This window comes from Trichomonas vaginalis, chromosome II (assembly GCF_026262505.1).
Source record: "Trichomonas vaginalis G3 chromosome II, whole genome shotgun sequence".
Lineage (NCBI taxonomy): Eukaryota > Parabasalia > Trichomonadida > Trichomonadidae > Trichomonas > Trichomonas vaginalis.
In genome coordinates, this window is record NC_067204.1 from 5,493,661 (window position 1) to 5,520,537 (window position 26,877).

Here is a 26,877-nt window from a genome sequence, read left to right on the forward strand (position 1 = left end):
TGTTAGATTTAATAATATTAATGCAAAATAGGATAAAATTTTTTAGTTACCATATACTCTTCAACACTTTCTTGAGAACCCATTCATATCACCTTAATATTTACACTATGTGAAATAAGAGATTTAATATTATTACTTCCTGCAATATCAAGAGCAGTTTCCCCATCTTTATCTTTTTCATTGATATTTATACCATGTGAAATAAGAAGTTCGACCATTTCTTTACTATTATTATGTGCTGCAATATGAAGAGCGGTTTTTCTATCATTATCTTTTTCATTGATATTTATACCATGTGAAATAAGAAGTTCAGCTGTTTCATAACAATTGAATTCTGCTGCAATATGAAGGGCGGTTTGTCCAATTGCATTTTTTTCATTGATATTTATACCATGTGAAATAAGAAGTTCGGCCGTTTCTTTACTATTATTACATGCTGCAATATGAAGAGCGGTTTCTCCATATTTATTTTTTTCATTGATATTTATACCGTGTGAAATAAGAAGTTCGACTATTTCTTTAGTATTATTATATGCTGCAATATGAAGAGCGGTATTTCCTAATATAGTTTTTATATTGATATTTATACATTGTGAAATAAGAAGTTCGGCCATTTCTTTATACTTATAACGTGCTGCAATATGAAGAGCGGTTTTTCCATCATTATCTTTTTCATTGATATTTATACCATGTGATATAAGAAGTTCAGCTGTTTCATAACAATTGTATTCTTCTGCAATATGAAGAGCGGTTTTTCTATCATTATCTTTTTCATTGATATTTATACCATGTGAAATAAGAAGTTCGGCCATTTCTTTACGATTATTATGTGCTGCAATATGAAGAGCGGTTTTTCCTAATATAGTTTTTATATTGATATTTATACATTGTGATATAAGAAGTTCAGCTGTTTCATAACAATTGTATTCTGCTGCAATATGAAGAAATTGAATATTAAACATTGCTGAATTTGCAAAGCATTTGTTTATATCATTAGTTTGATCGAAATAAATTAAAAATGATTCAAGATTATTATACATTCCACAATAATCTAAATCGATCTCTATATTGTACTCATTCATCAAGAATGTAACAAAATCAATGTTGTGTGAAATAATTGCATATTTCATGCATTCATCATCTGGTTTTTGATATTTCAAACATTCACTCATGATCTCTTGATTTCTTCCTAAAAATGAAAATCTAAGACATTTTTCAGTTATTTCTGAGCTGAATTTCGTTCTTAATAACTTGAAACAATCAACTGCTCTGTGGTAACAGCATAATTCAAGTAATGGATATAAATCGCTTTCAAGCGTTTGATTTTTATCAAATTCATCTCTTTCTGTGAATGTGATGAATTTTTCTTTGTCATTATTCATAATTGCTCTGTAAATTGTATCTTCGATATGAATATCCAGATTTTCTGAGTTAAATTCTTTAAAATCATATGATTTGTATAATTTAATTCCATATTCTTTGTAAAACAGGAAGTTTGAAATATGTGCAATACTGCTGACCTCTGTGACATGGTAATTATCAGATATGAGTTTGGTAAGAAATAAATATGACTTTGCATAGCGATTATTACACAGAATGATATTTAAAATGTCTCTTATCATAGTTTGGGGAGGATATTTATTTGAATCAATCAATTCTGTTTTGATCATTTTATAAATTGAGTTTAAATCTTCTTCCTTTTCCGTTTTCAGCTGATACAGCGCAATATATGAATCAATGTAGTGTTTGTAAATATTTTGCAGTTCGCTGTATTTATTTGGATGAATGTCTGGGTTGGACATTAATATTTTTTAAAAAAGGACACATTTATATTTTAACAAATAAATATCTTTCAAATTCATTATAAGAAACAAATATTATGTTAGACATGAAGAAATCAATGATCACAAAGATTTCGGAAATAATTTATGAACTTTAATTATGTTCATAGGTATTAAATAATACAACAACAATAGAAAAGTCTAAAGCAATAGAATTTTCTTCAAGATGATTATAATCAAACAGAATTATTCTAGGCACTTCAAGGAAATCATTACATTTGGGGTCCCAATGAACCTGAAAAGAATTATAATGCTGATGTTCATCAGACGTGTGTAAATTTAAAAATTAAATGTCAATTTAAATCAAATCCAGGTCACAGCCATTGGTATTAATGCTTTTCGAAGCCACTCAAATCTTAAATTCATATCTATATATATTCATAATTCTATCACTCTACATGCCTTAGATTGCTTGAAATCCAAATTTGCTTTTAAGATACTGCATCCACAACTTACAATTTCCAATAAGAATTTTTTTCATAGCCAATCTATCTGATCCTCAACAAAATGGCTATAAAATTTTATAAAAAAAGAATTTATCATAAAATCATATGAAACAGTCCGAAGAAATATGAAAGTCTATCATAGATTTCAATGATTAGCTCGATTTTAACGGAAACCTAAAATCGAGCATTGAAAAGTCTAGGCAGACTTGATTATCCATACTACCCCTTTTTAGAAAATGTTTCTCCTTTGTCTTAATATTTATTACTAAAAGAAGCAAGAGAATGCTATATTTTAGTTTCTATATATTTTACCCGAATCATTTTTATTCATGTCAGCAACTAATTGAGGCTTGATATCTCAATCGAGTATGAATCAGATGAATTTAGATCATAATAATGTGTTAGCTCCAGTGATTGATGAACATCATAATAATATGGCTCTAAATGAATGCTTCAATTTTTTTATTTATGCAAATTGGATAATTTTGTTTAAAATTTGATAGTCTGCCACTTTTGTTAGATTTAGTAATATTAATTCAAAATAGGATTAAATTTTTTTGTTATCATATAATTTCCAAAACTAATTACTTAATTGGATCACAAAAAGCAATTTAACTTATCATACGCATTTGATTATACTGGAACACCACAAGTTTTCCATGCATTTCCTGGTAAATTCAAAATCCAATTATGGGGAGCAAGTGGAATTAAAGTATATGATCCTACTGCAAATGGATGTTCTAAAGTAACCGGAAAAGGTGCATATGTTTCGGGAATGATTCAAATTAAGGAAGTTGTTGACTTATTTGTTTTTGTTGGAGAACAGGGTAAGTCTGGTGGCGGATTTAATAGTAATTCACAGCTAATGACAATATCTGGAGGAGGAGCGACCGATATTAGACTTACAAACACCACAAATTGGTATGATTTTGATTCATTAAAGAGCAGAATCATGGTTGCAGCTGGTGCAGGTTCAGGTGAAAGATATTGTGGTGGAGATGGGGGAAGTTTAATAGGTTTATCAACGGATTCGACGTATTCAAAACCAGGATATTCTCCATCAAACCAATCAACTGGAGGAACCCAAATAACAGGGAGTTTGAATGGATGTTATAACAATTACCGATTATGCGGATCATCTGGAAAGTTTGGTATTGGAGAATTTGGAAATAATGCTGATGATAATGGCCCAAGTGGGGGAGGTGTGTATTATGGAGGTGGCGGTATTGCATTTGCAGGAAGTGCAGGTGGAGGATCAAGTTTTATTAGCGGCTTTCAAAATTGTGACGCCATTTATGAAAATTCTACAGAAAATAAAATATATCACAGTGGACAGCCTTTCCACTACTCAGGTAAGTACTTCACCGATGGTATTATGATTGATGGCCAACACGAGATGCCATCAACTGACCTCAAGTCAACTGAAGTTGGTCATGATGGCCATGGATATGCAATTATCACTTACATTGTTTCTAATGTTGTTTTTTCATGTCAAATGAACATATATCTCATGAAATTCTTTCTGATTACGAATTCTTTCTTAATGATCTCATAAAAACATAAACACTGTTTGATAATACCTGGAATTATAGAATAGAATCTTTTCATTGGAAACAATTGATTATGATAATTTGGGAAAATCATCTATAAAAGAAAGAAAACATAAATTTGAGAATAGGATATATGAGTTTTAGTTTAAATTTGGATAATTTCAATAAATTGATATAAAAATTTATAATTAAAGTATATATCAAAGAATAGTTTATGCGAACAATTGAGGGTAGATAGTTGGATACGAATACAATGATTGTGCGAGTAAATCTCCTGCATTAGAGAAAAATTCTAAAATTGTTGACTTATTATATTTGTTAACTGAAGAAGTAATGTCCAAATGGTCAAGAGACCATGGTCCTACTTCAACAAATGGTACTAACATCTTCGCTGCTTGTTCTTTTGTCATTACATTTGTTCTATTTGACATAACTCCTTCAGCAACCCAAACTGCTGCGGATTGGTGTCCAGATTGGCCCATATGTGCTAATGCTTTCCATGCGGAGACTTGGCTCTTTGGTTCGCGGTGAATTTGCTGAATTAAGTGGCCAAACTCTGGACCTGGGCGGTGCTTCCTAATCCAGGATGTAACACCTAAGTGGGCGAGTGTATATGCTTCGAAAAAGATTGATTCGTAATTCGGATTTGGTTTCTTAACTTCAGCTCTAATAAGAGCGAGTTTTGCAAGTACAGATCCCGTGTCGGCTGCTTTTCTAATGTATTCTGTGCGGTTTTCTGTCATTGGATGGAATGCGAGGATTTCTGCGCAGGACCAACTGTTGTTAGCGTATCCATCTAATAATAGTTCGTATGAACGATTGAAATCTTGTGGATAATCGCTTAAACCAATTAAATAAAAGAAGCCTGAAGCACATTTTGCTGGATGATATCCCAAATTTGAAAGATTTGCAATCTTGTTATGAATGGCATGATTAGTTGATGAGTTTCTAAAGCTATTAATGATTTCCTTTAGCTTCTCTTGATTCGGATTTGGATCTTTATGATAATCGCACCAAAATCCTCTGCAAAAGCTTCTCATTTGTTGATCAACTGAGTATGGAATTGTGTACCCAGGAACATATACGTAGTTTCTGAGTGCGATTATAGATGTGAAAACAAGAATCATTTGACAAAAAAAAATTTTGCCAATTTTGCCAAAACTGAAAAAATCAAAAATAAAGATTTATGTTTTTAAAGGGATTTTTATAACAACATAAATATGAATCTATTAAAGGCTGAGCTAAAACCATGTTAGATGCAGATCTTAATGAAAGTTGATGAAATTTTGCATGTAGATTAACAAAATACATTAATTATCTCTATATGGAATGTCAGTGTATAGACGAGGCATCATATTATTATTGAAATTGAAACTTGATAAAAAAGAAATTTATTTTGATTTTAATATATAAATATAAGCAGTGATATTGTTGCATGCTAAGTTCGGTCAAAATGTAAACCTCTCAATTTTATCGTCGGGGAAAGTAACTCAATTCCTTCAAAATTATTCTTTAAATATTGAATTTAAAGTTATTTAATTTGGATTATAAATAAATAGGCTAATACAATATTTAAAAATGAGAAAAAATAACTTTTCAAAGAACTTTTCATAATCTCAAAGAAAATTATTTATTCAATAATTATATAAATTAATTAACATTCATAATGGAATTGGATTTTTTTTATAAAAAATTGGTCCTACTTAACTTTTTGAGAGAATTTGGCTTTTCATTTTTTATTATGAGTAGACCAACCATTCCTTCTTGGTGGTTAATTCAAACACGCGAAAAACTTGAATCTCGCGAACTCAATTATTTAATTGCGTGTAAGCGAGTTCCATACGAGGATGAAATGAAGTGTGAATTTAGATCAATTTCGAAAAACACACTTAAAGCAGCATACACAAATGCAAATTTAACACCCCCAAACGTTAAACCTGGTCCGGCACCAGATGATATTACTCCTGAAAATTTGCAATATGTTCTCCAAAAATTTCAGGAATATAAGTGCGGAATCCAAAAGATGTTTTGGCGTTTAAACATGGATCAAAATGTTTATTCAGTTTCCTACAATAAACTCAGAAGAATTTACAGTATTTTGGAGATCAAAGAACCAAAAAGTGACAGACCCCCTCAAAAATATTATACGCCATATGAAGCAACAAAACCTGATACCATATGGCATGTAGATGTTCATTTTTTATACGGTTCACAGAGGTTACCTGTTTATGGTATAATAGACGATAAATCTCGGTTTTTGTTGGCTTTAAAAATTTTGCCAAATAAATCTTCCGAATCTACAACAAGAGTTGCCGAAGAAACGATTGGCTTATATCAAAAGCCATTTTGTTTCTGGTCCGACAACGGGGGAGAGAATATGGGCCAATTTTATAATTGGCTCATGCGAAAGTTAGTATGGCTAAGTCGTGTACTGAGGCACTGCGCGCCTCCGTACACCACTTAGCGGTTTTGACACTTTACAAAATCGTTAACGTATATTTTACAACACAAACGACAACACTAACTTAACCTTAAATATTTACAAAGCCGCCAACCACTTCACCTCACTACTGTAAAAAAATAAACGTTCTCACTTACAAAAGTATTGCAACTTCTCCCATTGCTGTGCTTCACATAACAGTTCATATTCTTCTGACTCACTTTCTTCTTCATATAGGTCAAAATCACTGTCAAAATGAATGTTAGTAAGTTTTGACAAAGCTAATGAAACACGTTTACCGTTTGTATCGTATGCTTGTATAAACTTTCCATTCTTCATTCCTTCATAAACGCTCAAACTAACTTTACCCTTTCTCCCTCGTATCTGATAGAATGTATTTTCACGAGGAACGAAGAACAAATTCTTGAACTCATGACCGTTGTAGTTTGTTATCTCAATAGTTTTCGTCATTTATATAAAAATAAAATAAAAAATAAAATAAAAAATAAACTTAAAAATTAATGATATCACCACTCCCACACGTATGAAAACATAGCACAAAAATAAATTTAGGTGAAGTGGTGAGATCTCACCTCTTTTTTCACCTGTTTTTCACCCTGTTGAATTCATTGCTTTATAACTCTCTTCCTTGGTTTCTTTTTAGTTGCTTTCTTCACGTCCGTCTCCAACTTGACTGTCTTTCTTCTTCGGCCGTAATGATACCAGTTACTTCCACCAGTCAATGGGTCAAATGGTCGTTCATAAGGGTTTCCATACATTCCATAGGGACCATACGGAAGAACTACTAGTGGAGAAGAAACATTTTCTTTAGTTCCATCGAATCTATTTAAATGCATTGTTTCACCTTTCATCTGGTCATTAAAGTCTTTTGCGTGTTTTGCAAACTCATCGTCCTTTCCTAAAGCATTTTCTGACTCAGTCGCAACCAAATTGGATGCTTTATTTATGAGCCCTATTTTATTTAATCTTAACTTCTTTGCAACCCAGCCTCCAATCTTCCCTTTATTTGCATCTAATGTCTTCGAAACCCTTCCTCCACTCATTTTATTTACTGCGTCATAAGCTCCAAGTGCTTTTGCTCCAAATGCTAATGCTTTTGTTCCCATTGCGCCTAAAGCTGCCCAAGCTACCATTTACCCCATATTAAAATCATCTCTCTTCAATATTATCTCATAAAAGTTCTCGTTACTGGAGAAAGTCAATGAAACATAAACGTTCTCACGGGCTTCGCCCTCACCGCTTTGCGGTCTATCTAACTTCTTTCTTATATCATCTATACGCTTCAAAATGTCTGAACAATTGCTAACATCTTCTACAACAGTTATTTCATCATGAATGACCTTCAAGAACAAGCTCATTTAATATGCAATTAAAATCATTTCAATAATGAGTCCATCCTTTCCATCTTTAGGTAGCACAACATCTTTCATTGAAGAAGGTTCGACAAGTCTTATGTTAAACTTACTGACAAAGTTTGTTATACTATAATGCTTCGGCGGCGAATACATATAGTTTGAAAGACATAATATAGATTCTTCAGCAAATTCACTTATACTGGATTTTATAACAATGTTCTCACGAGACCAAATACCACCAATTGACAATCTTGTAAGCAATCCTGCTGAACCTTCTACTGTAAATGTCGATGGTAACATTCCACGAAGGTCATCTATTGACATCGTTGAGTCACTGTATTTAAAGATTTTCTTAAAGCAATCGTCATTATCTAACCATGCAATAGCTTTGAAGTTTTCATTCGAATATACATCTGCTTCATTAAATGTAAAACCTGACTTCTTTGCAGAGACGACTTTAAAATCTATTGAGTTTGTTTCAAAATTATATGCTATGGTAACTTCTGAAGGTAATGGATGTCCTTCCGCAGTCAGTTGTTCTCTCACTACCGTTTGAAGCTTTGTATTAAAAACTTTCATGTCATCTCCTGTGTCTAAGTTCACATACACAGCAACAGGGAAACTATCTTGCTTCTTTGTTTCATCATTATACCTCAAAACATTAAAGTTCTTCAATAATATTGTTCTTCCTGCTGGAATACTTCGAACCTGTCTGATTTCAATAGCTTTCTCACCTCCTACATACTCTACCCAGTGTCTTGGATATTCATAAGTATACTGACTTTCTTGAATTTTGGTTGGTTTCATCATAACATGTTCATAGTATATCTTTATACTCTTGTCAGTTAGACTCGGTGCTATGTTCTGAATATTTCTGACTTGCATTTTTAATGGAGATAAAATGAAGCATTTAATACATGATGTAGATGAAGACATGAATGAAACTACAGACAAACTTAACTCTTCTCTTATTCTTCCTTTCAGTAAGGACTATGAATTCTGTTCAAATGGTGTGTATTTCTATTGTGGAAAGATGGGTTCAGGTAAGACATTTAACCTCATTCGTCATATACTCATAACAGAGCGTTTAGGAAACGACTCTTACTATGACCAAATCATTATATCAGCAACTTCAGACTCTATGGATTCAACAGCGAAAACATTTATGTCAAAAGTTCAAGCCTCTGTCGTTAAAGTTCCAGACAGTGAACTCATTGAATTTCTTCAACGTTACATTCGACGTAAGAGAAAATATTATGCCATCGTAGAGTTCATACAGTCAGGAATGCAAAAGACTTCTGAGGAGATGGAAAGAATTATTGACAAACACCACTTACGTCAATACTCAGGAGTATACGATATGAAACGACTTACAAACTACATTCTGTCAAAACTTTCAAAATACCCCTTCAAAAAATATCCTTCAAATACTTTGTTAGTTTGCGACGACTTCGCTGGAAAAGGTTTAGTGTCAAAGCCCGACTCACCATTAGCTAACATCATAACTAAAGTCAGACATTACCATTTAACTGTAGCAATACTTATGCAAACATGGAGGTTTAGCTTTAAACATAAAACGTCTCATAACTGACTTCGTTATCTTTCAAGGTTTCTCACGTTATGATATTGAACTCATTTGGAAACAGTCAGGTATAACATTACCTTTTTGAAGAAATTTGGGAAGCATATAAGTCTCTCATCTCTCCTCGTTCATACCTTGAGATTCATATCATGACTAATACCATTAAAGTCAAAAATATTCCATGGGAACGACCAACATTGTTTTAAAGTTTAACCTTCAATTGACTGATGGTAAACAAATTCCATGCATCTCTGTCGCCATTTCTTGTTAATATTTTTGCTGTCATTCATATCATCCACTTCCCCATCCGTTAGCTTTTGAGGATATGCGTTAGAATAGCTGTTCTTAAATGAAGGCTTTTCACCTTTGAGAGCATAAACTCTATAACTTTCTGCATACTTTATGTTTGAACCTCCTGAGCCATCATTGACATAAATTTTTATAGGCTTCCACCCTTTGTTCATGTTCCTGCTTCTTCCCTTAGCTCTTTTGTTCAGTAGTTCTACATCTTTATACACAGCACCTGTCTCAGTGAATTCAACAATATTTTCATTCGTTAGCTTTACATTCAAACCTTGTCGAGTATATTGTTCATTTCATACATATAAAAGGTTTTTTTCTATATGAAATGAGAAGCAAATCCATCTTAGCTGGTGCCGTTAATGTTCCAATTGAACCAACATCAAATGTTGACTCACGAACGACAAAAATATTGTTATAAAGAACTATAGTTCAGAGTGTTTGAAAGAAAAAGAACCAGAACTTAAGTCGGTGAATTTAAACTCAGCTTCAAACGCTAACGCTACATCAGATGTTAAGTTAGAGTATCCACCACTGGACCAAATTCTTTCAAGAGAAGCCAACGACAACCCTTACACAAATGTTCAAACAAATCCTTCAGATAACGTAGACCATTACCTTCTTCAGTTATACCAAACAATTTTACTCAAAGACGATAAGAAGCTTTTGACAAATCTTATAAGCAAGAACCAAATAATTCTAACAAAGGAGGACCTTGAAAATGTTATCTCACGAATAACAGGGAAACAATGTGTCATTGACTATCTCGACCCTGAAATCGAATGCTGTGGTCAAACTCCACTATTCATGAAAATAGGTAACATCCGCATCATTGAAACACCAGGAACTACAGGAGTTGAGTTTAAGTATAAATATTCGAACGAGTATACAAAACTTTCAACAGAATATAAACTTTGTTTGAAATATGTTTTAGTAAATTAAAGCAGTCAGGACCTTCGGTCTTGGCGCTTTGCGCCGTTAGTCAAAAAAATTTCAAGTTAGCAATTTGTAATATCTATCCAAAACTTCTTCAACAGTATCGAACTCATCTTCATAATGCAAACCTAATCTTATTGACTTGGTGCAGTTTTCACTAACACAATATAGCGCTTTGCGCTCGGCGCCTTTGACGCCTTTTTCTGTTCTCTTGACTGACATAACTAACTCATTTGTTTCATCAAACAGCAACAACCAAAGTTCATGACCTAATACATAACATTCATACTTTATATTTTTAGCTCTGAGTTCTCTTGTAAGCTGTTGCATTTAATATTTTCTAAAAAGTCAACTTCAACAGTCATTCGCACTGGTGCCTTCAGTTCTACAGGCTCTCCTTGAAAGTCAACAAGTCTGAATTGCATGTCTTTCAAATTATGAGGACTAATGCGAACCCATTTACCTAAATGAGTTGCTATGACAGGAACGTTTGGAATGAACATTGAATTTACTTCATAACAGAAAGACTTATATTCTACTGAACCTTTACTATTAACTCCTGAAATACCTGTGACATTAGCTATTTTGACTCAATGTATAAACAATTACCATAACATACGTATGGAACAGATTTCATCTCAATCGTTTTGTCAACACTTTTCAAAGGAAATGTCATATGGTATGCACCCAAAAGAAGTTGTACTCTATGACTCATTCTTGGTATCTTAAACTCTTTCTCGCTGCTGAACTTCAATGTTCCCTCAGAAGAGAGTTCGACATCTATGTTGTCAATAGTTTCTTCATTTATGAGAGTATCTATGACTCCAGCAATTTTATCTATTCTATACCCAGCTCTGTTAGGAAATGTTATAACACTTCTTTTGTCATCTATTTCAATCTCTATGAAATCTGTTTCATCTGTTATGACAAAAGTTGCGATAGTATTGAAGTCAACAACTCTGAAAGCAAGCGCTTCATTCTGAAGACCTAAGTTTGTTTGTAGCTTTACTGTCCCGTATTCGTTTGGGTCTGTACTTTGCAAATAGAACAACATTTTATTCTCATTAAAATATGACTATTGCTGCATATGCGTATGAAACAAATGAAGCAAGAAGAGCACATGAATTAGTAAACGAAAACTCAACTTTAACAGTGGAAGGCAATGATTTAGTCATTGACGATGGAAAAACTAAAAAAGTCATTGATTTCGATACTTTTAACACTTATGACCCATTCATTACAACAAGCAAGATTCCCATCATAAATGATGGAACGGTGCAATATATAAATTCTACAATAGATGCCTCATTAGTGAAAGTATTAAATGTTCTCATTGAATTGTTAAAGAGCTTTCGATTTGACGACAACATTAAATGCCTAAAGAATTTAGTCATGAATGAGAAACAAATTCTCGGCGTTGCTGGTAGCAGTAATGATGTACACCTTATGACATTAGAATATTATAACGAACATAAAGATGAACTGAAAGGAGAGAAGGGTGACACCGGACCTCAAGGACCACAAGGAATACAAGGACCTCAAGGCGAAAACGGTTTGGATGGTGAAGATGGAAAGGATGGAAAAACTGCTAAATCATGGATATGGAACCTTATAAATACTGGTTTAACAGCTGCTTCATATGGAGTTCTTCAATACCAAATCGGAAAGATATGGGCAGTACTTGGTGAAGAAGTTTTAGATGACGTTAAAAATGCTTTGAACTTCATTTCAAATGGTTCGGATACTATTAAAACTTTATCTGGTTGGATGCAAGAAACAAGGAGTCAAATAGATACTGTAAGACGTATAGCAAACAATGCACGTACGGGATTGGATACTTTACGAGAAGCACAAAATACACTAAAGGAAGCAAATGATATTCTTGGCTCAGTATCAGACATGCATGAGGATTGGCTTAAAGGTATTGACAAATCTTTAAAAAATCACAGTCAGTCTATTGCTGACTACAAGAAAAGTATAGATTTTTTACATAGTGCTATGGACGTACATGATGGAAGCATAAGGAACTTACTTAATGCTAACAATAACTTACCAGGAACTATTAAAGCATTTATAAAGTCCTTTGTAAAACCTGGTGCTCTAACATTTAGGTCTTTGAGAGCAAGAGCATTGAAGTCAAGAGATGCAGAAACTCCAACAGAACCTACAGAAGGAACCGAAACAACAGAAACTCCAGAAGAACCACCAAAACCAACAGCTAATGAAATATTGTTCGAATATTTTCCAAGGTACTCTGTCCTCATTGCATACATTCAAGAAATACTTAAGAAAGCAGACTTGACTTTAGGAGATGATGAAAGTTCTGTATATCTTTCGTTCCAGTTTCAAATAGCAGAACTTTTGAGACAGATATGCTTAATGTATGACAACATCTCTGATTTCACAAGATATGATGACGACCATAACCCCGAACACGGTGAAGAAGAAGTTTTACAAACATCCATTAAGACAGGAAAGGTTTTAACTCAAAGTCTCATTATTGACACCAAAGATGGCGAAGTGGACGTTCTTCAAGAGCTGAAGAAAAATACTTCTGAAGGAGGTGGTGGTAGGCATGAACTTGAAATAAATGAGATAGAAGAGAAATTAGCCGAAAAAGCAGATAAAAACCATGTTCATTATATAAGTTCAGACGAACAGATTATAACGGACTACCATGGATATTTAACACAGGATGAAGAAGTGAAGACGAAAGATGTTAATGAAAGAAGATATAAATTCATTCGTGCTAAAGGTTATGACATACGCGGTACTGTACAGTATGACACAGGTAAAGCACAAGAAGCATTTGGTTATAACGATGAAATATACGCTTCATACTTCTTTGTTAACGATGTATTAGTTGAACCAAGATTTACTTTGAGAGTTAAGGCAAAAATAACTTTTGAAGATGCTATTAAAAGTAAAGCTGACAAAGATGAACTTGACGCAACGAACAAAGTTTTGAAATCTCATAAACACAATATCTCCGATATAAATGAACTTCAAGCTACATTAAATAGTAAAGCTGACAAGAACCATACACATGAATCCTTCACTACTGTTAGAGCAGACGACATAATATTGAACTATACCCTTGGTTCAAGTGCACCTTTAGAGAATCCAAGTACAAGCGTAAAAGATACACTAAACTCCTTAAATAGTAAATGTATGAACATTGAAGGTCATGTCAGAAACTTTGAAACATATAAACTAAGTTAGTATGGCTAAGTCGTGTACTGAGGCACTGCGCGCCTCCGTACACCACTTAGCGGTTTTGACACTTTACAAAATCGTTAACGTATATTTTACAACACAAACGACAACACTAACTTAACCTTAAATATTTACAAAGCCGCCAACCACTTCACCTCACTACTGTAAAAAAATAAACGTTCTCACTTACAAAAGTATTGCAACTTCTCCCATTGCTGTGCTTCACATAACAGTTCATATTCTTCTGACTCACTTTCTTCTTCATATAGGTCAAAATCACTGTCAAAATGAATGTTAGTAAGTTTTGACAAAGCTAATGAAACACGTTTACCGTTTGTATCGTATGCTTGTATAAACTTTCCATTCTTCATTCCTTCATAAACGCTCAAACTAACTTTACCCTTTCTCCCTCGTATCTGATAGAATGTATTTTCACGAGGAACGAAGAACAAATTCTTGAACTCATGACCGTTGTAGTTTGTTATCTCAATAGTTTTCGTCATTTATATAAAAATAAAATAAAAATAAAATAAAAAATAAACTTAAAAATTAATGATATCACCACTCCCACACGTATGAAAACATAGCACAAAAATAAATTTAGGTGAAGTGGTGAGATCTCACCTCTTTTTTCACCTGTTTTTCACCCTGTTGAATTCATTGCTTTATAACTCTCTTCCTTTCTCCAACTCTTCTAACTTCTTCTTAAGTTCAGCAATGTTGTCCTCATGAAGTTTAATCTTCCTTAATATACCTTCTCTATCTAATGGTTGCTTTATCTTTCTAAACTGAACTCTACCATCCTTCATAGTATGAATGTAAAAACCTTCTGGAATAATTCCTGATTTAATGTATTCTACCAAAAACTTTTGTTTCATTGCTTCAGTGACTTTATTTGTCATTTCAATCAAATAAAAATTTTAATATTAAATAAAAATAACGTTATTTTTTCAGTAAGGAAACGCAGGAGTTTTACGATTTATTTGAGGAGTAGGTTCTGGTTTAAATGTTGGAGTCGGTTTAGGAGTTGACTTTTGAACAGGAGTTTGTACTTCCATAGGTTCAGGAGTCATTGAAGGTTTTGCTTGTGAAGGTGTCGGAGTTTGTTTAACTTCAGCTACTTCAGTATTATTTACAACATTTGCTTTATTTCTTTTCAACATCATAACTGCTCCTGCTGTAGCTAGCAAACCTAGTGGGAGACCATATCTTATATAAGGACTTGACCAAATGCTATTTTTGACAGGAGCTGGTGGAACACCTAACCTTGGTGAGACTGCTCTTTGCCATTGTGCAGCTCGTAAGAAATATTCAATAGGTGCTCCATAATCGTTTGGTAAAGTTTGTTTCATAGATGGTGAAGGTTCACGAGAGCTTGATGAAGAACTCATTTATAAGCTTTAAAAATAAACGTTCATCCTTATTCCTCACTGTCGTCCGTAGCTAAGTTATAGTCATCTAATCTTATTATGGGGATGCCATTAGCACGCACCTGAATGGCAAAGCAACAATCCCTCATAAATCCAATAAGTGGCTTTGGTACATTTTCAGTTGCTAGTTCAATAGGTCCTTTAACAGACAATTTGTATGTTATTGGAGCAGTAGATGTTTGACCTTGCTGGATGCAAAAGTCCACTTCTGTTGGAAAACCACATAAGAAATGTGTGTTGTCATAGCTATCCCATTTATGTTCCACACTACCATCATCCACCAATGACCTCATAACATCTTCATTAAATCCTATCATATCATTGTTTGTATTGCAGGCGTTCGCAACCATTTCATAAAATACAGGTCCATATGATTTTTCAGGTTCTGCAGGCATATTTCCATAAGCTCCCATGGAAAGCTGAAGATATTTAAACTTAGGGTTCTCAAAATTAACATAATAGTTGTCTTTCTTTCTAAATAGTGCCCAAATACTTTTAACATTAATAGGCGTATAAGCTGCTGTAAATGCTGCACTTGAACTATCTGTATTCTTTGAGAATGAACCGTCCATAGGAATCCAATCCATAACTTTAACAGGAAAACATAAAGCCTCGTTTGTATAATGTTCTACAAGTTCTGTATAAATGTTAGGGTCTAAAGAGAATGACTTTGGATAAATGAAACATTCATTAAAATCCATCTTTGTTCGAAATAGTTGCTGGGTTACAGTTGTAATAGTAACTGTTCCACTAGCTTCTACTGCCTTCGTTATCATAGTGAATGGTTCATTCCATGGAACAAATTTATTTGTCGGTGGATTTGAATCTGAAGCAAATGCAACTTTAAGAGTTGGATTGAAAGCAATGATATCATTTACAGATATAGATGTGCATTGTAAGGCGTCGCTACTGAACTTTACTTTAAGCTGAATGTTTCCTGCAAAAGCTGGAATAAATCGAATAGCTTCTAATGGAAGGAATCTTCTAACAGGAATTCTTAAACGAAGCTTAAAATCAAATGATTTTCCTGCTGTAATTGGACTACTAACAATTTGTCCTGTTCTGCATGTTCCCGAATGACTCCATACATCTTCATGTCGAGTCTTTGAGAAAACATCTACTTTCTTTATTTGTTCGGTAGTTTGTGAGTTTGAAGTTATATATGCTTCTTCTCTTGCGTTGTCTTGAGAATATACGATACGACCATTTGCAAGGATTTGATATCCAGCAACTGCATAGAAAGCGTCATCGAAACCAATCCAAAATCCTGGTGGGTTTGTTTTATTGGAACCTGAACCAATTTCTTTATCTACAATAAATTGACCTTCCATTTTATACGTAATGAATGTATTGTAAAGGTCCAACATATTTTCACCAGGAGGTGAGAGATTGAATGTTACCCATGTGTTATCTTTAGCAGTTCCAGGTTGTGATGGAATCTTTGCGTCAGAATATTTTCTATTAGTGTCACCAATTTGAACTGCATTGTCTATGATATCGAAATATGAGCGAATCTGATGAATATGCTCTGCTGGAGTAAATTCGTTTAGCTGTTCGTTCTGCATGTATTTACTTCAGATAAAAATATCTATTTACTTCATTATTCTCACTCTTCTTCTTGGCATTCGTGGTGGAAGTTGTTTCTTGACATTTTCAATGAACTGTACATTCTCTTTTGTCTCAACTTCTTTCACTGGTGGGTCAGGGTTCTTTGACTCGGTTTGTTTTTCAATGAAATTCACGAACTTTGCAATAAGCTCTTGGTTCGTTATTGAAAGTACATCTGGCTTTTTTTCTTCTGGTTCTATTGACTTTTCAGTTTGAACAGAAGGTTTTATATTGGCTTCGTGGACTTCACCCTTGCCATGCACCTTAATGTTGTCGCTTTCTGCATTCGCTAATGGAACCTTTCTTTTTCTTACGTATATTTTACCATCTTTACTCTGACTTACGTAATAGAAAGGATGTTGTATTCCTCTTGCGTCATTTAATATAATAGACTCTCGCTCTGATTTTGACAAGCTCATTTTACATCGGTTAAAGTTTTAATTTTGTTTTTTATCTGCAGTCAAATGACTCAGACAAGCCCTACGGACAAGACCCAAGGGGTCATAGATGTTGAAGCATTGAAGAAAGAAATTCGTGAGCAAATTTTATCCGAACTGAAGGAACAAAAACAAGAACAAAAGCCAGAGAGACCAAAGAGAAAACTTAGTGAAAAACAACTAGCTGCGTTAGCTGCTGGAAGACAAAAGAACCCAAGACTACTGGCGAAAAAAGCTAGAGAAGAAGCTGAAGCAAAAGCTAAAGAAGCTGAAGCAAAGAAAGAGTAAATGGTTTATTTTTATCCGAATTAAATGTATAGACAAATACCTTTATCTGTTGCGTTCAGTAGTGAAAACCCTGACGTCAAAATAAAGGGGAACAGAGTAACGTTTAAGTTTCCAACAGACTGGATTGTGAACATAAATGAAGAGAAGTACATTGGCATAACATCTATGTATATAACACGTGCTTTCAGAAAGGTTGACTTTATACTTCAAGTCGAGATAGAAAATGACGAACAGTCTTTAAGCGCCCAAAACATTCACATATACAAATACTTCAATGACAGTACGACGTTAGAAGACTGTATAATTACATTTTACGAAAATTTTCAAAAGAAGTTTAACATTGAAGTACAAACTTTACAGCCTTTACGTGATTTTCTTGCAGAACTGAAAGAAGAAGGAATTGTAGAAAGATTAATAGCTTTTCATTACGAGTTTGTAGCAAATGCTGATGGAACTCATGACTGTCAATTCATTGTATTCTCACCATTCAATGAAGTAGCTAAAAAGAAAAAAAATCCATTACGTATAAGATTTCAAATCTCTGAACCAAGTGATGATTTCAAGAATGTTTTCAATTATGATGCAATGCTTCCGAGGAAAAATGAATTTTCCGAAATTAGATTTCCAGGTATTTGGGATAGAAAGCAAGCTATATTATATTCAAACTTAAGTAAGGGAGTTGAAAATGAGTTCATTGGTCATACAAGAACTTCACCACTTCCTAACCCTAAATACTATAAATTAACTGGCTTCAATCGTGAGTTTTGGATAGACATGTTCTCCACTCATGACCATAACTGCCCAGTGTTCTTACCTCCAGACCATAAGGACTGTCTCTGCATTGAAGCACAACTCTTAAACTCTACCATCGCAGTATTGTAAATGACCACATGGGCTTCGCCCTTGCCGCTAGCGGCTTATTTTTATCACGAATGACCTCATTGCTGACAAAAATAAATGACCTCAGAACTTCAACTTACGAATAAAGCTTGTTTTAGTCGTTATTGAGAAGTTAAACTTCTCTTCAAAGCAAGGTTGACATGACTTACATAAGTCAAATCCAATCTCTTGACCATCATGAAGTGCTTTGTAAAGTTTCATTAAACTGAACTCAGAGTCTTTGTCATATGTTCCTTGCGGAACCATTAAACCTTTATCTTCATCATAGAAACACTGAACAGAGTCAGGAAACATTTCATTAGCGGTTAAAGCAATAACATCTTGCTTCACGCCTTTCATTCTGCAGTGAAATGCAACTTCATTTAAATCATTCGTGAGTAAGTCTATGTAAGTCTTCTTTCCACAAAATATTGACTTGTATGCTAAACTTTGTTTTCCAGGTGTGATTTCTGCAAAGTCGCTATGAAATTGACCAAGGTTTTTACCATGAGAACTCTTCCATAACGTTTCTCAAACTCTTCAGCTAAACGAGGGATATCTTCATTGTAGAGATGCATACTGTCCGTATCGCTATAAAAGATGTCCATTCCTAAGTCCTCAGCAGTACAGAATACTTCACACATTATTCTCTTCGACATTGACAGAATGTTAACACCAAGTGGACAGAAGTTAAAGTGTCTGCAAATGCTTTTCGTTAGCTTGAAAATAGTTTTATCTGAACCATCCAAACCTTCGAACTTCACTATATGGTTGTAGTTTCTGATGGCATATCTTATAGCATCTTTGTCATTTACTATGGTTATTTTTGACTCAATAGGAGATAGAATAGTTTTGCCATAAATACTGTTCAGAATGAGCTTTATATTTTCTTGCAAAGGATTTCCTTCTTTCTTATACTTTAACCTTAACTCAAACAACTTCTTTACTTCATCTCTTATTCTAATATCTCTGTTTCCATCGTAATAGTATCCTTGCAACACTTCACATTTGACACCTTGATATTTTATGAGGTCTTGTAATGTTATATGGTCAACATACATTAAACAGCAAGTGTTTGAACTTCTGGGAACGTTAAGTTCTGGATTTAGTTCAGGGTCACAAACTATTAAAGGAAAGTGTCTATGTATTTCAATCTCTGTTATCTTAATGAGAACAAAGAAGCCAGACATAAACTTTTCACCAATGGGTTCCTTTTGGTCGTCATCGAATAAATGTCTCATGAGATACTCTGTGCTTAACATTTCTTTCTTCATAACCTTTGGAATACCTTCTAAAGTATAAAGTCTTGCTATAGAAACAGCAATGAGTTTCTTTTCGCTCTTTTGTTTCATGTTATCTGACAGCATACATCTTCCACCTTGAATACAGCGTCGAAATCAGCAATGAGTTTCTTTTCGCTCTTTTGTTTCATGTTATCTGACAGCATACATCTTCCACCTTGAATACAGCGTGAAATAAATTCTCTTGGTTTATTTGAGAGGTCATATAAATTTCCATTCGGGAAGTACACTCTGTTCTCAAATAATTTGTTAGCAATTGAACAAATACTAACGTAGTCATATACGTTTAAATCAAATTCTTTCAATATGTCATTGCGGAACTTAACAAAACCTTCTCTTAAAATTCTTACATCTTGTTTGCAATAAAATGTGCTATACTTTTCTAAGTCGAAGTGGTTCTCATCTATTCTGCAACCTTTGATGGAATCTATGTTTTTCATGAATGTATCTGCATCCCGGATAAACTTACATGCTTCAGAAATGACACCAGTTCTGTTGTCATTTGCTAACAAAACACTGCTGTAGTAGTTATATGGAAATACTTCTTTCGGTCCTGTTTGTAAGTTAAACATAGCAGGAAATAGTTTAAGCTTCTTATTTATAACACTGTAAGAGTCTTTTATAATAATTGCCCTTCCTTTATATAAGCCAGTTATTTGCATTGTTCGTGAACCTTTAATGATGGGAGTTCCTTTCACTTCTGTCATGTGTCTTAAGATGAAGTTTATATCATAACTGAGGTTATGGAAATATATTAAACTCTTGTCAGGAAGTCGCTCCAAAAATTCTGTTGCACAGTTCTGACCCCAAATGCTTTCACTCACTGAACCATCTTCACTGTCGTAACATATGTTAAAAGCTTTATGAAAGCCATCGGTACTGCACTCAAAGTCAGCAAAGAAAACGTGCTCAGGAATGAACTTGCACTTATTTTTATTTACTTCTTTTGACTCGGCTTTCTTCTTCAGTTGTACACAATACTTTGGAGCATATGTCAAATCTTTAAATGGTGCAAGGTTCTGTTTATATAAGTCAGTCGTATATGTGAAAAGTTCTCCATAAGAAATAGGTTCGAAATATTTGCACTCCCACAATGTTTTCATAACATCCCATAACGGTGTTGTTCTATCATAACGAACTACATATTTGTTCTCTCTCTTTGTATAAATCTTCATCTGTTTCTCAATGTTCATTCCACCACAAGCTTTGAGAATTTCTATATAGTTGCGAATGAAATATGTTGTCATTTGTAATCTTTCATTTAGCATGTAGTGGTCTTCAACAAGAAGTAAGTCAATAGTTCGAACAGTTTCACATTCTTTTGGTATGTATCTCGTTATTTCATTATATCTGAGTCATTGAAGTAACCAATGGTAACATTAAATGCTATACCTGTTGCGTCAGAAATTTCTTGTACTTTACTTTGAGGAAAGTCTCTAACACGAATGACTTCTCTCATGTGGTCAATAGTTCTCTATCTACTACTGAATAGAAACAGTATTCTGTGTCATAAGTGTTGCAGTTCTTTTGTTCAGTTCATTGAAGATTTGGTAGCGCTCAAGATTTATAGGTAATGTGCAAAGATACTTCCAGAACTGACCGCTTCTCTTCTTATAAAACTTCTTTCACCATTATCTTTCCAAAAGCTTTCTATAAGTGCTGGGTTTTCCTGTTTGCTTAAGAGCTTCCAAAATGGCTTTCTGGTCATTTGTCAGTGTGCTTTCATCTCTATATGTCGTCTCTTTTTTTGTTTGCCTTTCTTTACATCTGACATCGTTAAGCCTTCATATTCTGTTAAATCATACATCTTTATTTCAGTAAGATTCTTTATGTTTGTCAAGAAGAAGTCATAGTGCATTTCAACAATACCTGCAGCATTTGCTCTATCTCTGATATAAAGTTCTCCTTCAAGAGCTGATGTAGTAATGTTCCAATATTATTGAGGTTTAACGTAGAACATTCATACTTTCCACCAAGTTATAACATACCATCCATCTTTGTTGGGAGTTTATTTTAATCTTCTCTAAGAGTCTCATGAAAACCTTACCGAAATGTTTGTGTAAGTAGTCTCTGTTTGGTTCATCTAAAGCTTCGATGTTAAAGTCAATGAGTCTATTGCCTGACTTCACATTTCTCTTCCTATTCTCTTCATCTTTCTTTAACCATCTCTCACCTTCTTTTGGTTTGTCGTCAATGGAACGAATGACATCGTTAGCTTTGCGAACTTGTTTCTATAGCGCTCTAAACATCTCTCTTCTTGTTGTTTCAGTGTGTCGTCTCTTCTTCTTGTTTTCACCAACGTTTGCATTTGTTATGTCAAACATTTCTCTTCTTACTTCATGAGGTACTGAACGTCTATGATATAAGTCAATAGCAACGTCATTTAAAGGAAATGCTCTTGCATGGACTTCGTCCTCGCCGCGTTGCGGCTTTATGAACTCATGAATTCTATCATAACTTATTTGCACCATTATAGTCTTTAATGAGTCAGCGAGTGCTTTTTTGTTTGTTGCGTAATGTTTTGCTACTTCTATGTTAGCTTCTGTAAGAAGTTTTTTATTTCCGAGTGTTCTAACTTAGACAACTTCCGATACATCTTTAGTAGGAAATAAAAAAATTATTTTTTGAAAAAAATTAGATTAGATTTTTTTAAAGTTATTTTTCAAAATATATTTAATATTTTTATTTTTTTAATGAAACACATGCAAGATTGCAAGTTCTTTTCATACAATGCTCTCGCTACTGCCATCAAGAATGAGTTCAATAATGCTTCAAATGTTAATGTTATCTTTAACAAGAAGTTTGTGAAAGAATCTAAGTTTGGTCAGTATGTCAGACCATTAGCTATCGTCATTGACCGCAAACGTTATACTTCACAAGAAGAGTTAGCAGTAGTTTGAAACAAAAGAGTTTCTTCGTGAATGTCAAAGATACTCATTATACTGTCATAAAGAACTCTAACATTGACTTCTTCAGTATTGCTTTAAATCTTTCCGAACAGAAAGAATATAAGAAGGGTGAAACAAATGTGAAATATTATCCTTCATCTCTGAAGACAATAACGAACAAAGATGTTATACAGAAATTCTTACCAAAGGTTGAAGAAGCTTCTATTGACATTGACGAAGGAAGTGAAATGGTTGAAGAAATAGACCCTGAAGCTATTTAAGCAAAAATATATTTTTGGTTAGTCTTCATATCGATATTTTACAACAATTCCCCAATGTATAAACTTTTCATACGCTTTTTCATAAGCTTTATATACCTTCAGAAATTTTGCATAATCTTTAGAAGCATTTAGATATTGTTTAAATGCTTTGTATGTCTTCAGAAATTTTGCATAATCTTTTACATGTTGTTCGTTCTCTTCTTCTGTCATGAGTTCCGAATATTCTAAATTCATGTTCTTTCATATGAGATAAAATTTTATAAAAAAAATAAAATTAGCTTAGATTTTTTTATTCTTCCTCTTTGAAGTTATCGAAATATTCTGTTATTTTTTCCTTCAGTAATGTTAAGTCTTCTTTGAATGTAAGTATTGTGCAACCTTTGATGTCATAGTGTGTTTGAGGAAGAGTATTTTTGACAATTTCCTTTATTTGCTCATTCGGTGTCATTGAAATCGGTAAGTTTTCACGATAGAACCAGTTTCTGTCAGATTTATATATTTTAGCTAAGTCATAAAAGCTCTTGTTGTTTCTTCTGACTAAATGCAACATAACCACATCTTTATCTTCTTCTTTCTCCAACTCTTCAGTATATATCATATACTTATAACTCTTTTCCTTTCCTTTTGGTACTGAACGCGGTATTCTTTTCTGTATGCTTTTGTCTTTGGATTCAATGACTTCATCTTTTGCTTGAAGTTTCTTTTCCATCTCTCCACGTTCTGCTTTATATAGTTCATCTAACATCATGAAAATATAACAAGCATAACGAGGTGAAGCCCACATTGCTACAGCGTTTACTAAAAGTCTATGAACATAATAACCTTTCAAACCAGGAGCCAAATTCTTGCGATTTTCGTACGGAATCTCTTCTCTCGGTTTTCCGAGGGAAGCAATCATATGAGGAAATTCTTCTAAAAGTTCTTTTGTCTGTTGGTTTTCAAACCAATGATATGCTTGCTTTGTAGAACGAAGAGCATTCATTATACTTTGCATTTGGTACATGTCATCTTTGACTGAACGAATGAGACGTAACTGTTTGTTATACTGTATGTATTCGTATTCTTCATTTATAGCTTCATGGACTATAACTGTTGTTGTGTTCTCTGATGTTGTCATTACTGTCTTTACATACAAAATAAATAAAAATAAAACTAACTTTATTTTCTGACTTTCACAAAAGACCAAAAATAAACGCTTTACATGTATTTTTCAGCAACTTCGTCAAATAATTTTATAGCTTTATCTATCTCATCTACTTCAAACGTTTCTTTACCTTTCGTGGGAGCACCATACATTTTCTCAAAAACTTCAAGCAGTTCTGTTTCAGCAGCTCTCATATCATTAACAAACACAACCTTGACTCTATTGACTGTACTGTCATATCTTTGAGTTATATTATATGTCCTTCCTATCTTATATCTTTTTGTGTTGAAGTCCTTCGGTTTCTGAACGATGTAAAGTAAGCCTTCACTGCAACGTTCCGTATCGAATGAACCATATGTTATGAAGTTATATCCAACAACTGGGTCTAACCATAACAAAACTATTGGTATAAGACTTTTGTCTATAAGATATGCTCTTGTTCCATGAAATGCTACTGATATCATAAGCTCAGGATTTCTTGTCAAAATTTTCTGAGTTGAAGCATTTCTAACCCAGTCGTTTGTTTTCTTTCCAGATGGAGATATAATGTCTGACAAAGAATATTTGTTGTATTTCTTTGAGTATCTTACGTTTAAATCACCTATTCTAACCACTTTGGTGTCATTGTCTATCTTTCTAACTGTTTCAAACTCAATGTTTGTCATTACTGTCTTTACATACAAAATAACTAATGAAATTCATTATTTTTGTGCTGAATTCAATAAAAATAATGTTGAGGTGAAGAGGTGAGATCTCACCTGTTTTTTTCACCTCTTTTTTCACAAGCGTTTTACATGAAATTATACGATGTATATTTGAAATCCTAAACAATTTCGTAGCTTCTATTTCTTCTTTTAGTACATCAAAGTTTTAACAATGCCGAAGGTTTTTTATATTTCTTCTTGACGTCAGACAGAAGGAAATCTTCTGCTGTTGGATAGTTTTTATTAAGAAATGTCAACATATCCATTTTATCTTCTGCTGGCTTTTCTGCTTCTTTCTTTAAGTCTGCATAGTCGTTTCGCATTCTTTCTATCTCTTTGACTGAGTAGTTATATTTTCTTATTGCTGCTTTACATTTTGAACATTGCGGCATCGTTTTTGCGTTATACATTGAAATAAAACCAGCTAGAACAACTAAGGCGTCAATGGTTTTCTTTAACTCAAAAGCTGCTGGTTTTATCTGTTCATTCATACTTTACCTCTTCTATCTTTATCTCTTATCTGCCATACACATTTGCAACTAATGAAAAAAGTTATCGTATGTCTTAAATTCTTCGATTTTAAGTCAGAAATATTTTTATAAACCATGTCGCAATCTTTGTCCATAACTTTATGGTTGCAATGAAAACCAAGAATTCATATTTACTTTACGTATGAACTTTTTATTTCTACTGAGTCAGTTGCTTTCTTCAATTTCTCGAATTCAGGAATAGTAGTTTTTTGTGTGAATTTCAGGAGTTTAGGAATGGTGTCATATCCTCCATTTCATAAAGATACTTTCATTTGTTTTTCATCTTTGCACTACAGTCTAAATTAACTTGTTAAAAGTTCCTGCTTTATCTTCTGGATTTCTGTTTCGAAAAGTATATGAAGAAGGAAAAGCTTTTCATTCTACTAACTTGAGTGGGTTCATGACTACGCGAGTTTGGTGCTGTAAGTTGTGGACAAAGTCATCCCGCCGTTTGGCTTGAAGATATGTTGTACTTGTAGCCGATTTGTTGAAATATATCTTTTATTAGCAAATATAAAAAAAATAAATTAATTTTAAAACACACTTGATGTTTTCTATCTTTAGGAAATTCATCTGAAAATTCGTGAGGTGAGAATACAGGCTGAGAAAACGGGTGAGATCTACCCTTTCAACTAAAATATATTTTTTGGTGGTAAAATTTATGACAAAATAATATGGTAACCAATTTATATGATATCAAATGACGTTCTCATTCATGTCTGATTTACATTCTAATGAAAAAAAGTTTAGATGAATTTCTTATTCTTTCTGGCATATTTTTGTCTTTCCAGTACTCCGCGCTCTAATGGTCCCAGATGTGTTGACTTTGACCTCTCAAGTTCTGTAGATGTGTATAGAATCTTCACGCGCCTCCTTCCATCTTTACTTTTAAGTGTCATCGTTTATGTGTTAGCCAAGTATTTCAATCCACTCCGTCGCTTTGCTTCGTCAATGGTGTTTCAGCAAGTTTGCCATTTACTACTTTCGACTAATTTTGTGACGAGGGTAAACGACAATAAGAAGTCGTCATACAGCTTTTATAAGATATCTTACTTGCGTAGAGTCTACGATATAATAGTTTCTACTTAACCTTAAAACGTTTTCTTTGTCAACGGTTTGTCGTCAGAGACTACACGAACTTTTGTACCAGGAATGACGGGTAAATTGTGTGTGAATTTCTGATATTTTGGGTGTTTGACTTCGTTCTTTTGTTATATATAGGGTGTCCAAAGGTGCGTTTAGCACAGCGCTCTTATGAGAATATTAAAGGAGATATTGCTGATTTATAATATATATAAAAAATATGAATATATGTATATGATGAGTATGTTGTATTTTGGCGCCATGCCGGATATAAATAAATTTTGAGAACAAGAGGTGGTTTCTCGCGGGAATTTTGGCGGGATTTTTTTCATTTTTTTAATGAAATCATAAAGAAACATCCTCGCTCTTGCAAAAAAAATGCAAAGACTTGTTAAAAAAGTCTACGAGACCGTCATTTGGTAAAACATGCTTTCGCCTTGGGTATGGCAATTCGCTTCTAGCTATTCCACTGTAACAGTATGATGTCTAGAGTGTATCACTCGCTCATGAACTAAAGGCGCCCATCCATAAGATTGAGCGAGATATCGCCGGATCAAAGGAAAAATCAACAGCAATTTCTCAAGGCTAGATGAAGACCCAAGAGCATCACTCAGAAT

General features: G+C 33.6%; 17 protein-coding genes and 2 pseudogenes across 19 annotated transcripts, besides 3 other annotated features; 4 read left to right on the forward strand and 15 right to left on the reverse strand.

Moving 5' to 3' along the window:
* Positions 1–83: 83 nt before the first annotated feature.
* On the reverse strand, positions 84–1,802 carry TVAGG3_0491140 (ankyrin repeat and SOCS box-containing protein 4 family; the record flags this gene model as incomplete). Its single annotated transcript, XM_001318024.1, has 1 exon — positions 84–1,802. The coding sequence occupies one exon, from the start codon at positions 1,800–1,802 to the stop codon at positions 84–86; it is 1,719 nt and encodes a 572-aa protein (XP_001318059.1).
* An 834-nt stretch (positions 1,803–2,636) lies between these two features.
* On the forward strand, positions 2,637–3,958 carry TVAGG3_0491150 (glycine-rich protein family; the record flags this gene model as incomplete). Its single annotated transcript, XM_001318025.1, has 1 exon — positions 3,063–3,842. One exon carries the CDS (start codon positions 3,063–3,065, stop codon positions 3,840–3,842), a length of 780 nt encoding a protein of 259 aa, XP_001318060.1.
* An 86-nt stretch (positions 3,959–4,044) lies between these two features.
* On the reverse strand, positions 4,045–4,975 carry TVAGG3_0491160 (uncharacterized protein; the record flags this gene model as incomplete). Its single annotated transcript, XM_001318026.1, has 1 exon — positions 4,050–4,964. The coding sequence occupies one exon, from the start codon at positions 4,962–4,964 to the stop codon at positions 4,050–4,052; it is 915 nt and encodes a 304-aa protein (XP_001318061.1).
* A 1,288-nt stretch (positions 4,976–6,263) lies between these two features.
* Positions 6,264–11,902: a mobile genetic element.
* Positions 7,940–8,538, reverse strand: TVAGG3_0491180 (uncharacterized protein; the record flags this gene model as incomplete). The annotated part of the gene is made up of 1 exon (XM_051236187.1): positions 7,940–8,538. A coding segment is annotated over one exon (599 nt), but the record flags the coding sequence as incomplete, so codon positions are not given.
* Positions 10,762–10,974, reverse strand: TVAGG3_0491190 (uncharacterized protein; the record flags this gene model as incomplete). The annotated part of the gene is made up of 1 exon (XM_051236188.1): positions 10,762–10,974. The coding sequence occupies one exon, from the start codon at positions 10,972–10,974 to the stop codon at positions 10,762–10,764; it is 213 nt and encodes a 70-aa protein (XP_051094012.1).
* On the reverse strand, positions 11,052–11,525 carry TVAGG3_0491200 (uncharacterized protein; the record flags this gene model as incomplete). The annotated part of the gene is made up of 1 exon (XM_051236189.1): positions 11,052–11,525. One exon carries the CDS (start codon positions 11,523–11,525, stop codon positions 11,052–11,054), a length of 474 nt encoding a protein of 157 aa, XP_051094013.1.
* Positions 11,903–13,705: 1,803 nt separating the features above from the next.
* Positions 13,706–26,334: a mobile genetic element.
* On the reverse strand, positions 13,870–14,190 carry TVAGG3_0491220 (uncharacterized protein; the record flags this gene model as incomplete). Its single annotated transcript, XM_051236190.1, has 1 exon — positions 13,870–14,190. One exon carries the CDS (start codon positions 14,188–14,190, stop codon positions 13,870–13,872), a length of 321 nt encoding a protein of 106 aa, XP_051094014.1.
* Positions 14,353–14,589, reverse strand: TVAGG3_0491230 (uncharacterized protein; the record flags this gene model as incomplete). The annotated part of the gene is made up of 1 exon (XM_051236191.1): positions 14,353–14,589. The coding sequence occupies one exon, from the start codon at positions 14,587–14,589 to the stop codon at positions 14,353–14,355; it is 237 nt and encodes a 78-aa protein (XP_051094015.1).
* TVAGG3_0491240 (uncharacterized protein) lies at positions 14,638–15,078 on the reverse strand (the record flags this gene model as incomplete). Its single annotated transcript, XM_051236192.1, has 1 exon — positions 14,638–15,078. The coding sequence occupies one exon, from the start codon at positions 15,076–15,078 to the stop codon at positions 14,638–14,640; it is 441 nt and encodes a 146-aa protein (XP_051094016.1).
* TVAGG3_0491250 (uncharacterized protein) lies at positions 15,108–15,704 on the reverse strand (the record flags this gene model as incomplete). Its single annotated transcript, XM_051236193.1, has 1 exon — positions 15,108–15,704. One exon carries the CDS (start codon positions 15,702–15,704, stop codon positions 15,108–15,110), a length of 597 nt encoding a protein of 198 aa, XP_051094017.1.
* On the reverse strand, positions 16,107–16,682 carry TVAGG3_0491260 (uncharacterized protein; the record flags this gene model as incomplete). Its single annotated transcript, XM_051236194.1, has 1 exon — positions 16,107–16,682. A coding segment is annotated over one exon (576 nt), but the record flags the coding sequence as incomplete, so codon positions are not given.
* Positions 16,710–17,144, reverse strand: TVAGG3_0491270 (uncharacterized protein; the record flags this gene model as incomplete). Its single annotated transcript, XM_051236195.1, has 1 exon — positions 16,710–17,144. One exon carries the CDS (start codon positions 17,142–17,144, stop codon positions 16,710–16,712), a length of 435 nt encoding a protein of 144 aa, XP_051094019.1.
* On the forward strand, positions 17,190–17,450 carry TVAGG3_0491280 (uncharacterized protein; the record flags this gene model as incomplete). The annotated part of the gene is made up of 1 exon (XM_051236196.1): positions 17,190–17,450. One exon carries the CDS (start codon positions 17,190–17,192, stop codon positions 17,448–17,450), a length of 261 nt encoding a protein of 86 aa, XP_051094020.1.
* On the forward strand, positions 17,616–18,332 carry TVAGG3_0491290 (uncharacterized protein; the record flags this gene model as incomplete). Its single annotated transcript, XM_051236197.1, has 1 exon — positions 17,616–18,332. One exon carries the CDS (start codon positions 17,616–17,618, stop codon positions 18,330–18,332), a length of 717 nt encoding a protein of 238 aa, XP_051094021.1.
* On the reverse strand, positions 18,414–18,689 carry TVAGG3_0491300 (organellar and viral DNA polymerase type B; the record flags this gene model as incomplete). Its single annotated transcript, XM_051236198.1, has 1 exon — positions 18,414–18,689. One exon carries the CDS (start codon positions 18,687–18,689, stop codon positions 18,414–18,416), a length of 276 nt encoding a protein of 91 aa, XP_051094022.1.
* TVAGG3_0491310 lies at positions 19,681–21,621 on the reverse strand (annotated as a pseudogene). The gene has a single exon. A coding segment is annotated over exon 1 (1,941 nt).
* On the reverse strand, positions 23,218–23,781 carry TVAGG3_0491320 (KilA, N-terminal/APSES-type HTH, DNA-binding family; the record flags this gene model as incomplete). The annotated part of the gene is made up of 1 exon (XM_051236199.1): positions 23,218–23,781. A coding segment is annotated over one exon (564 nt), but the record flags the coding sequence as incomplete, so codon positions are not given.
* Positions 23,997–24,407, reverse strand: TVAGG3_0491330 (organellar and viral DNA polymerase type B; the record flags this gene model as incomplete). The annotated part of the gene is made up of 1 exon (XM_051236200.1): positions 23,997–24,407. One exon carries the CDS (start codon positions 24,405–24,407, stop codon positions 23,997–23,999), a length of 411 nt encoding a protein of 136 aa, XP_051094024.1.
* A 61-nt stretch (positions 26,335–26,395) lies between the features above and the next one.
* Positions 26,396–26,876: a mobile genetic element.
* Positions 26,489–26,876, forward strand: TVAGG3_0491350 (annotated as a pseudogene). The gene has a single exon. A coding segment is annotated over exon 1 (388 nt).
* Position 26,877: the final 1 nt, after the last annotated feature.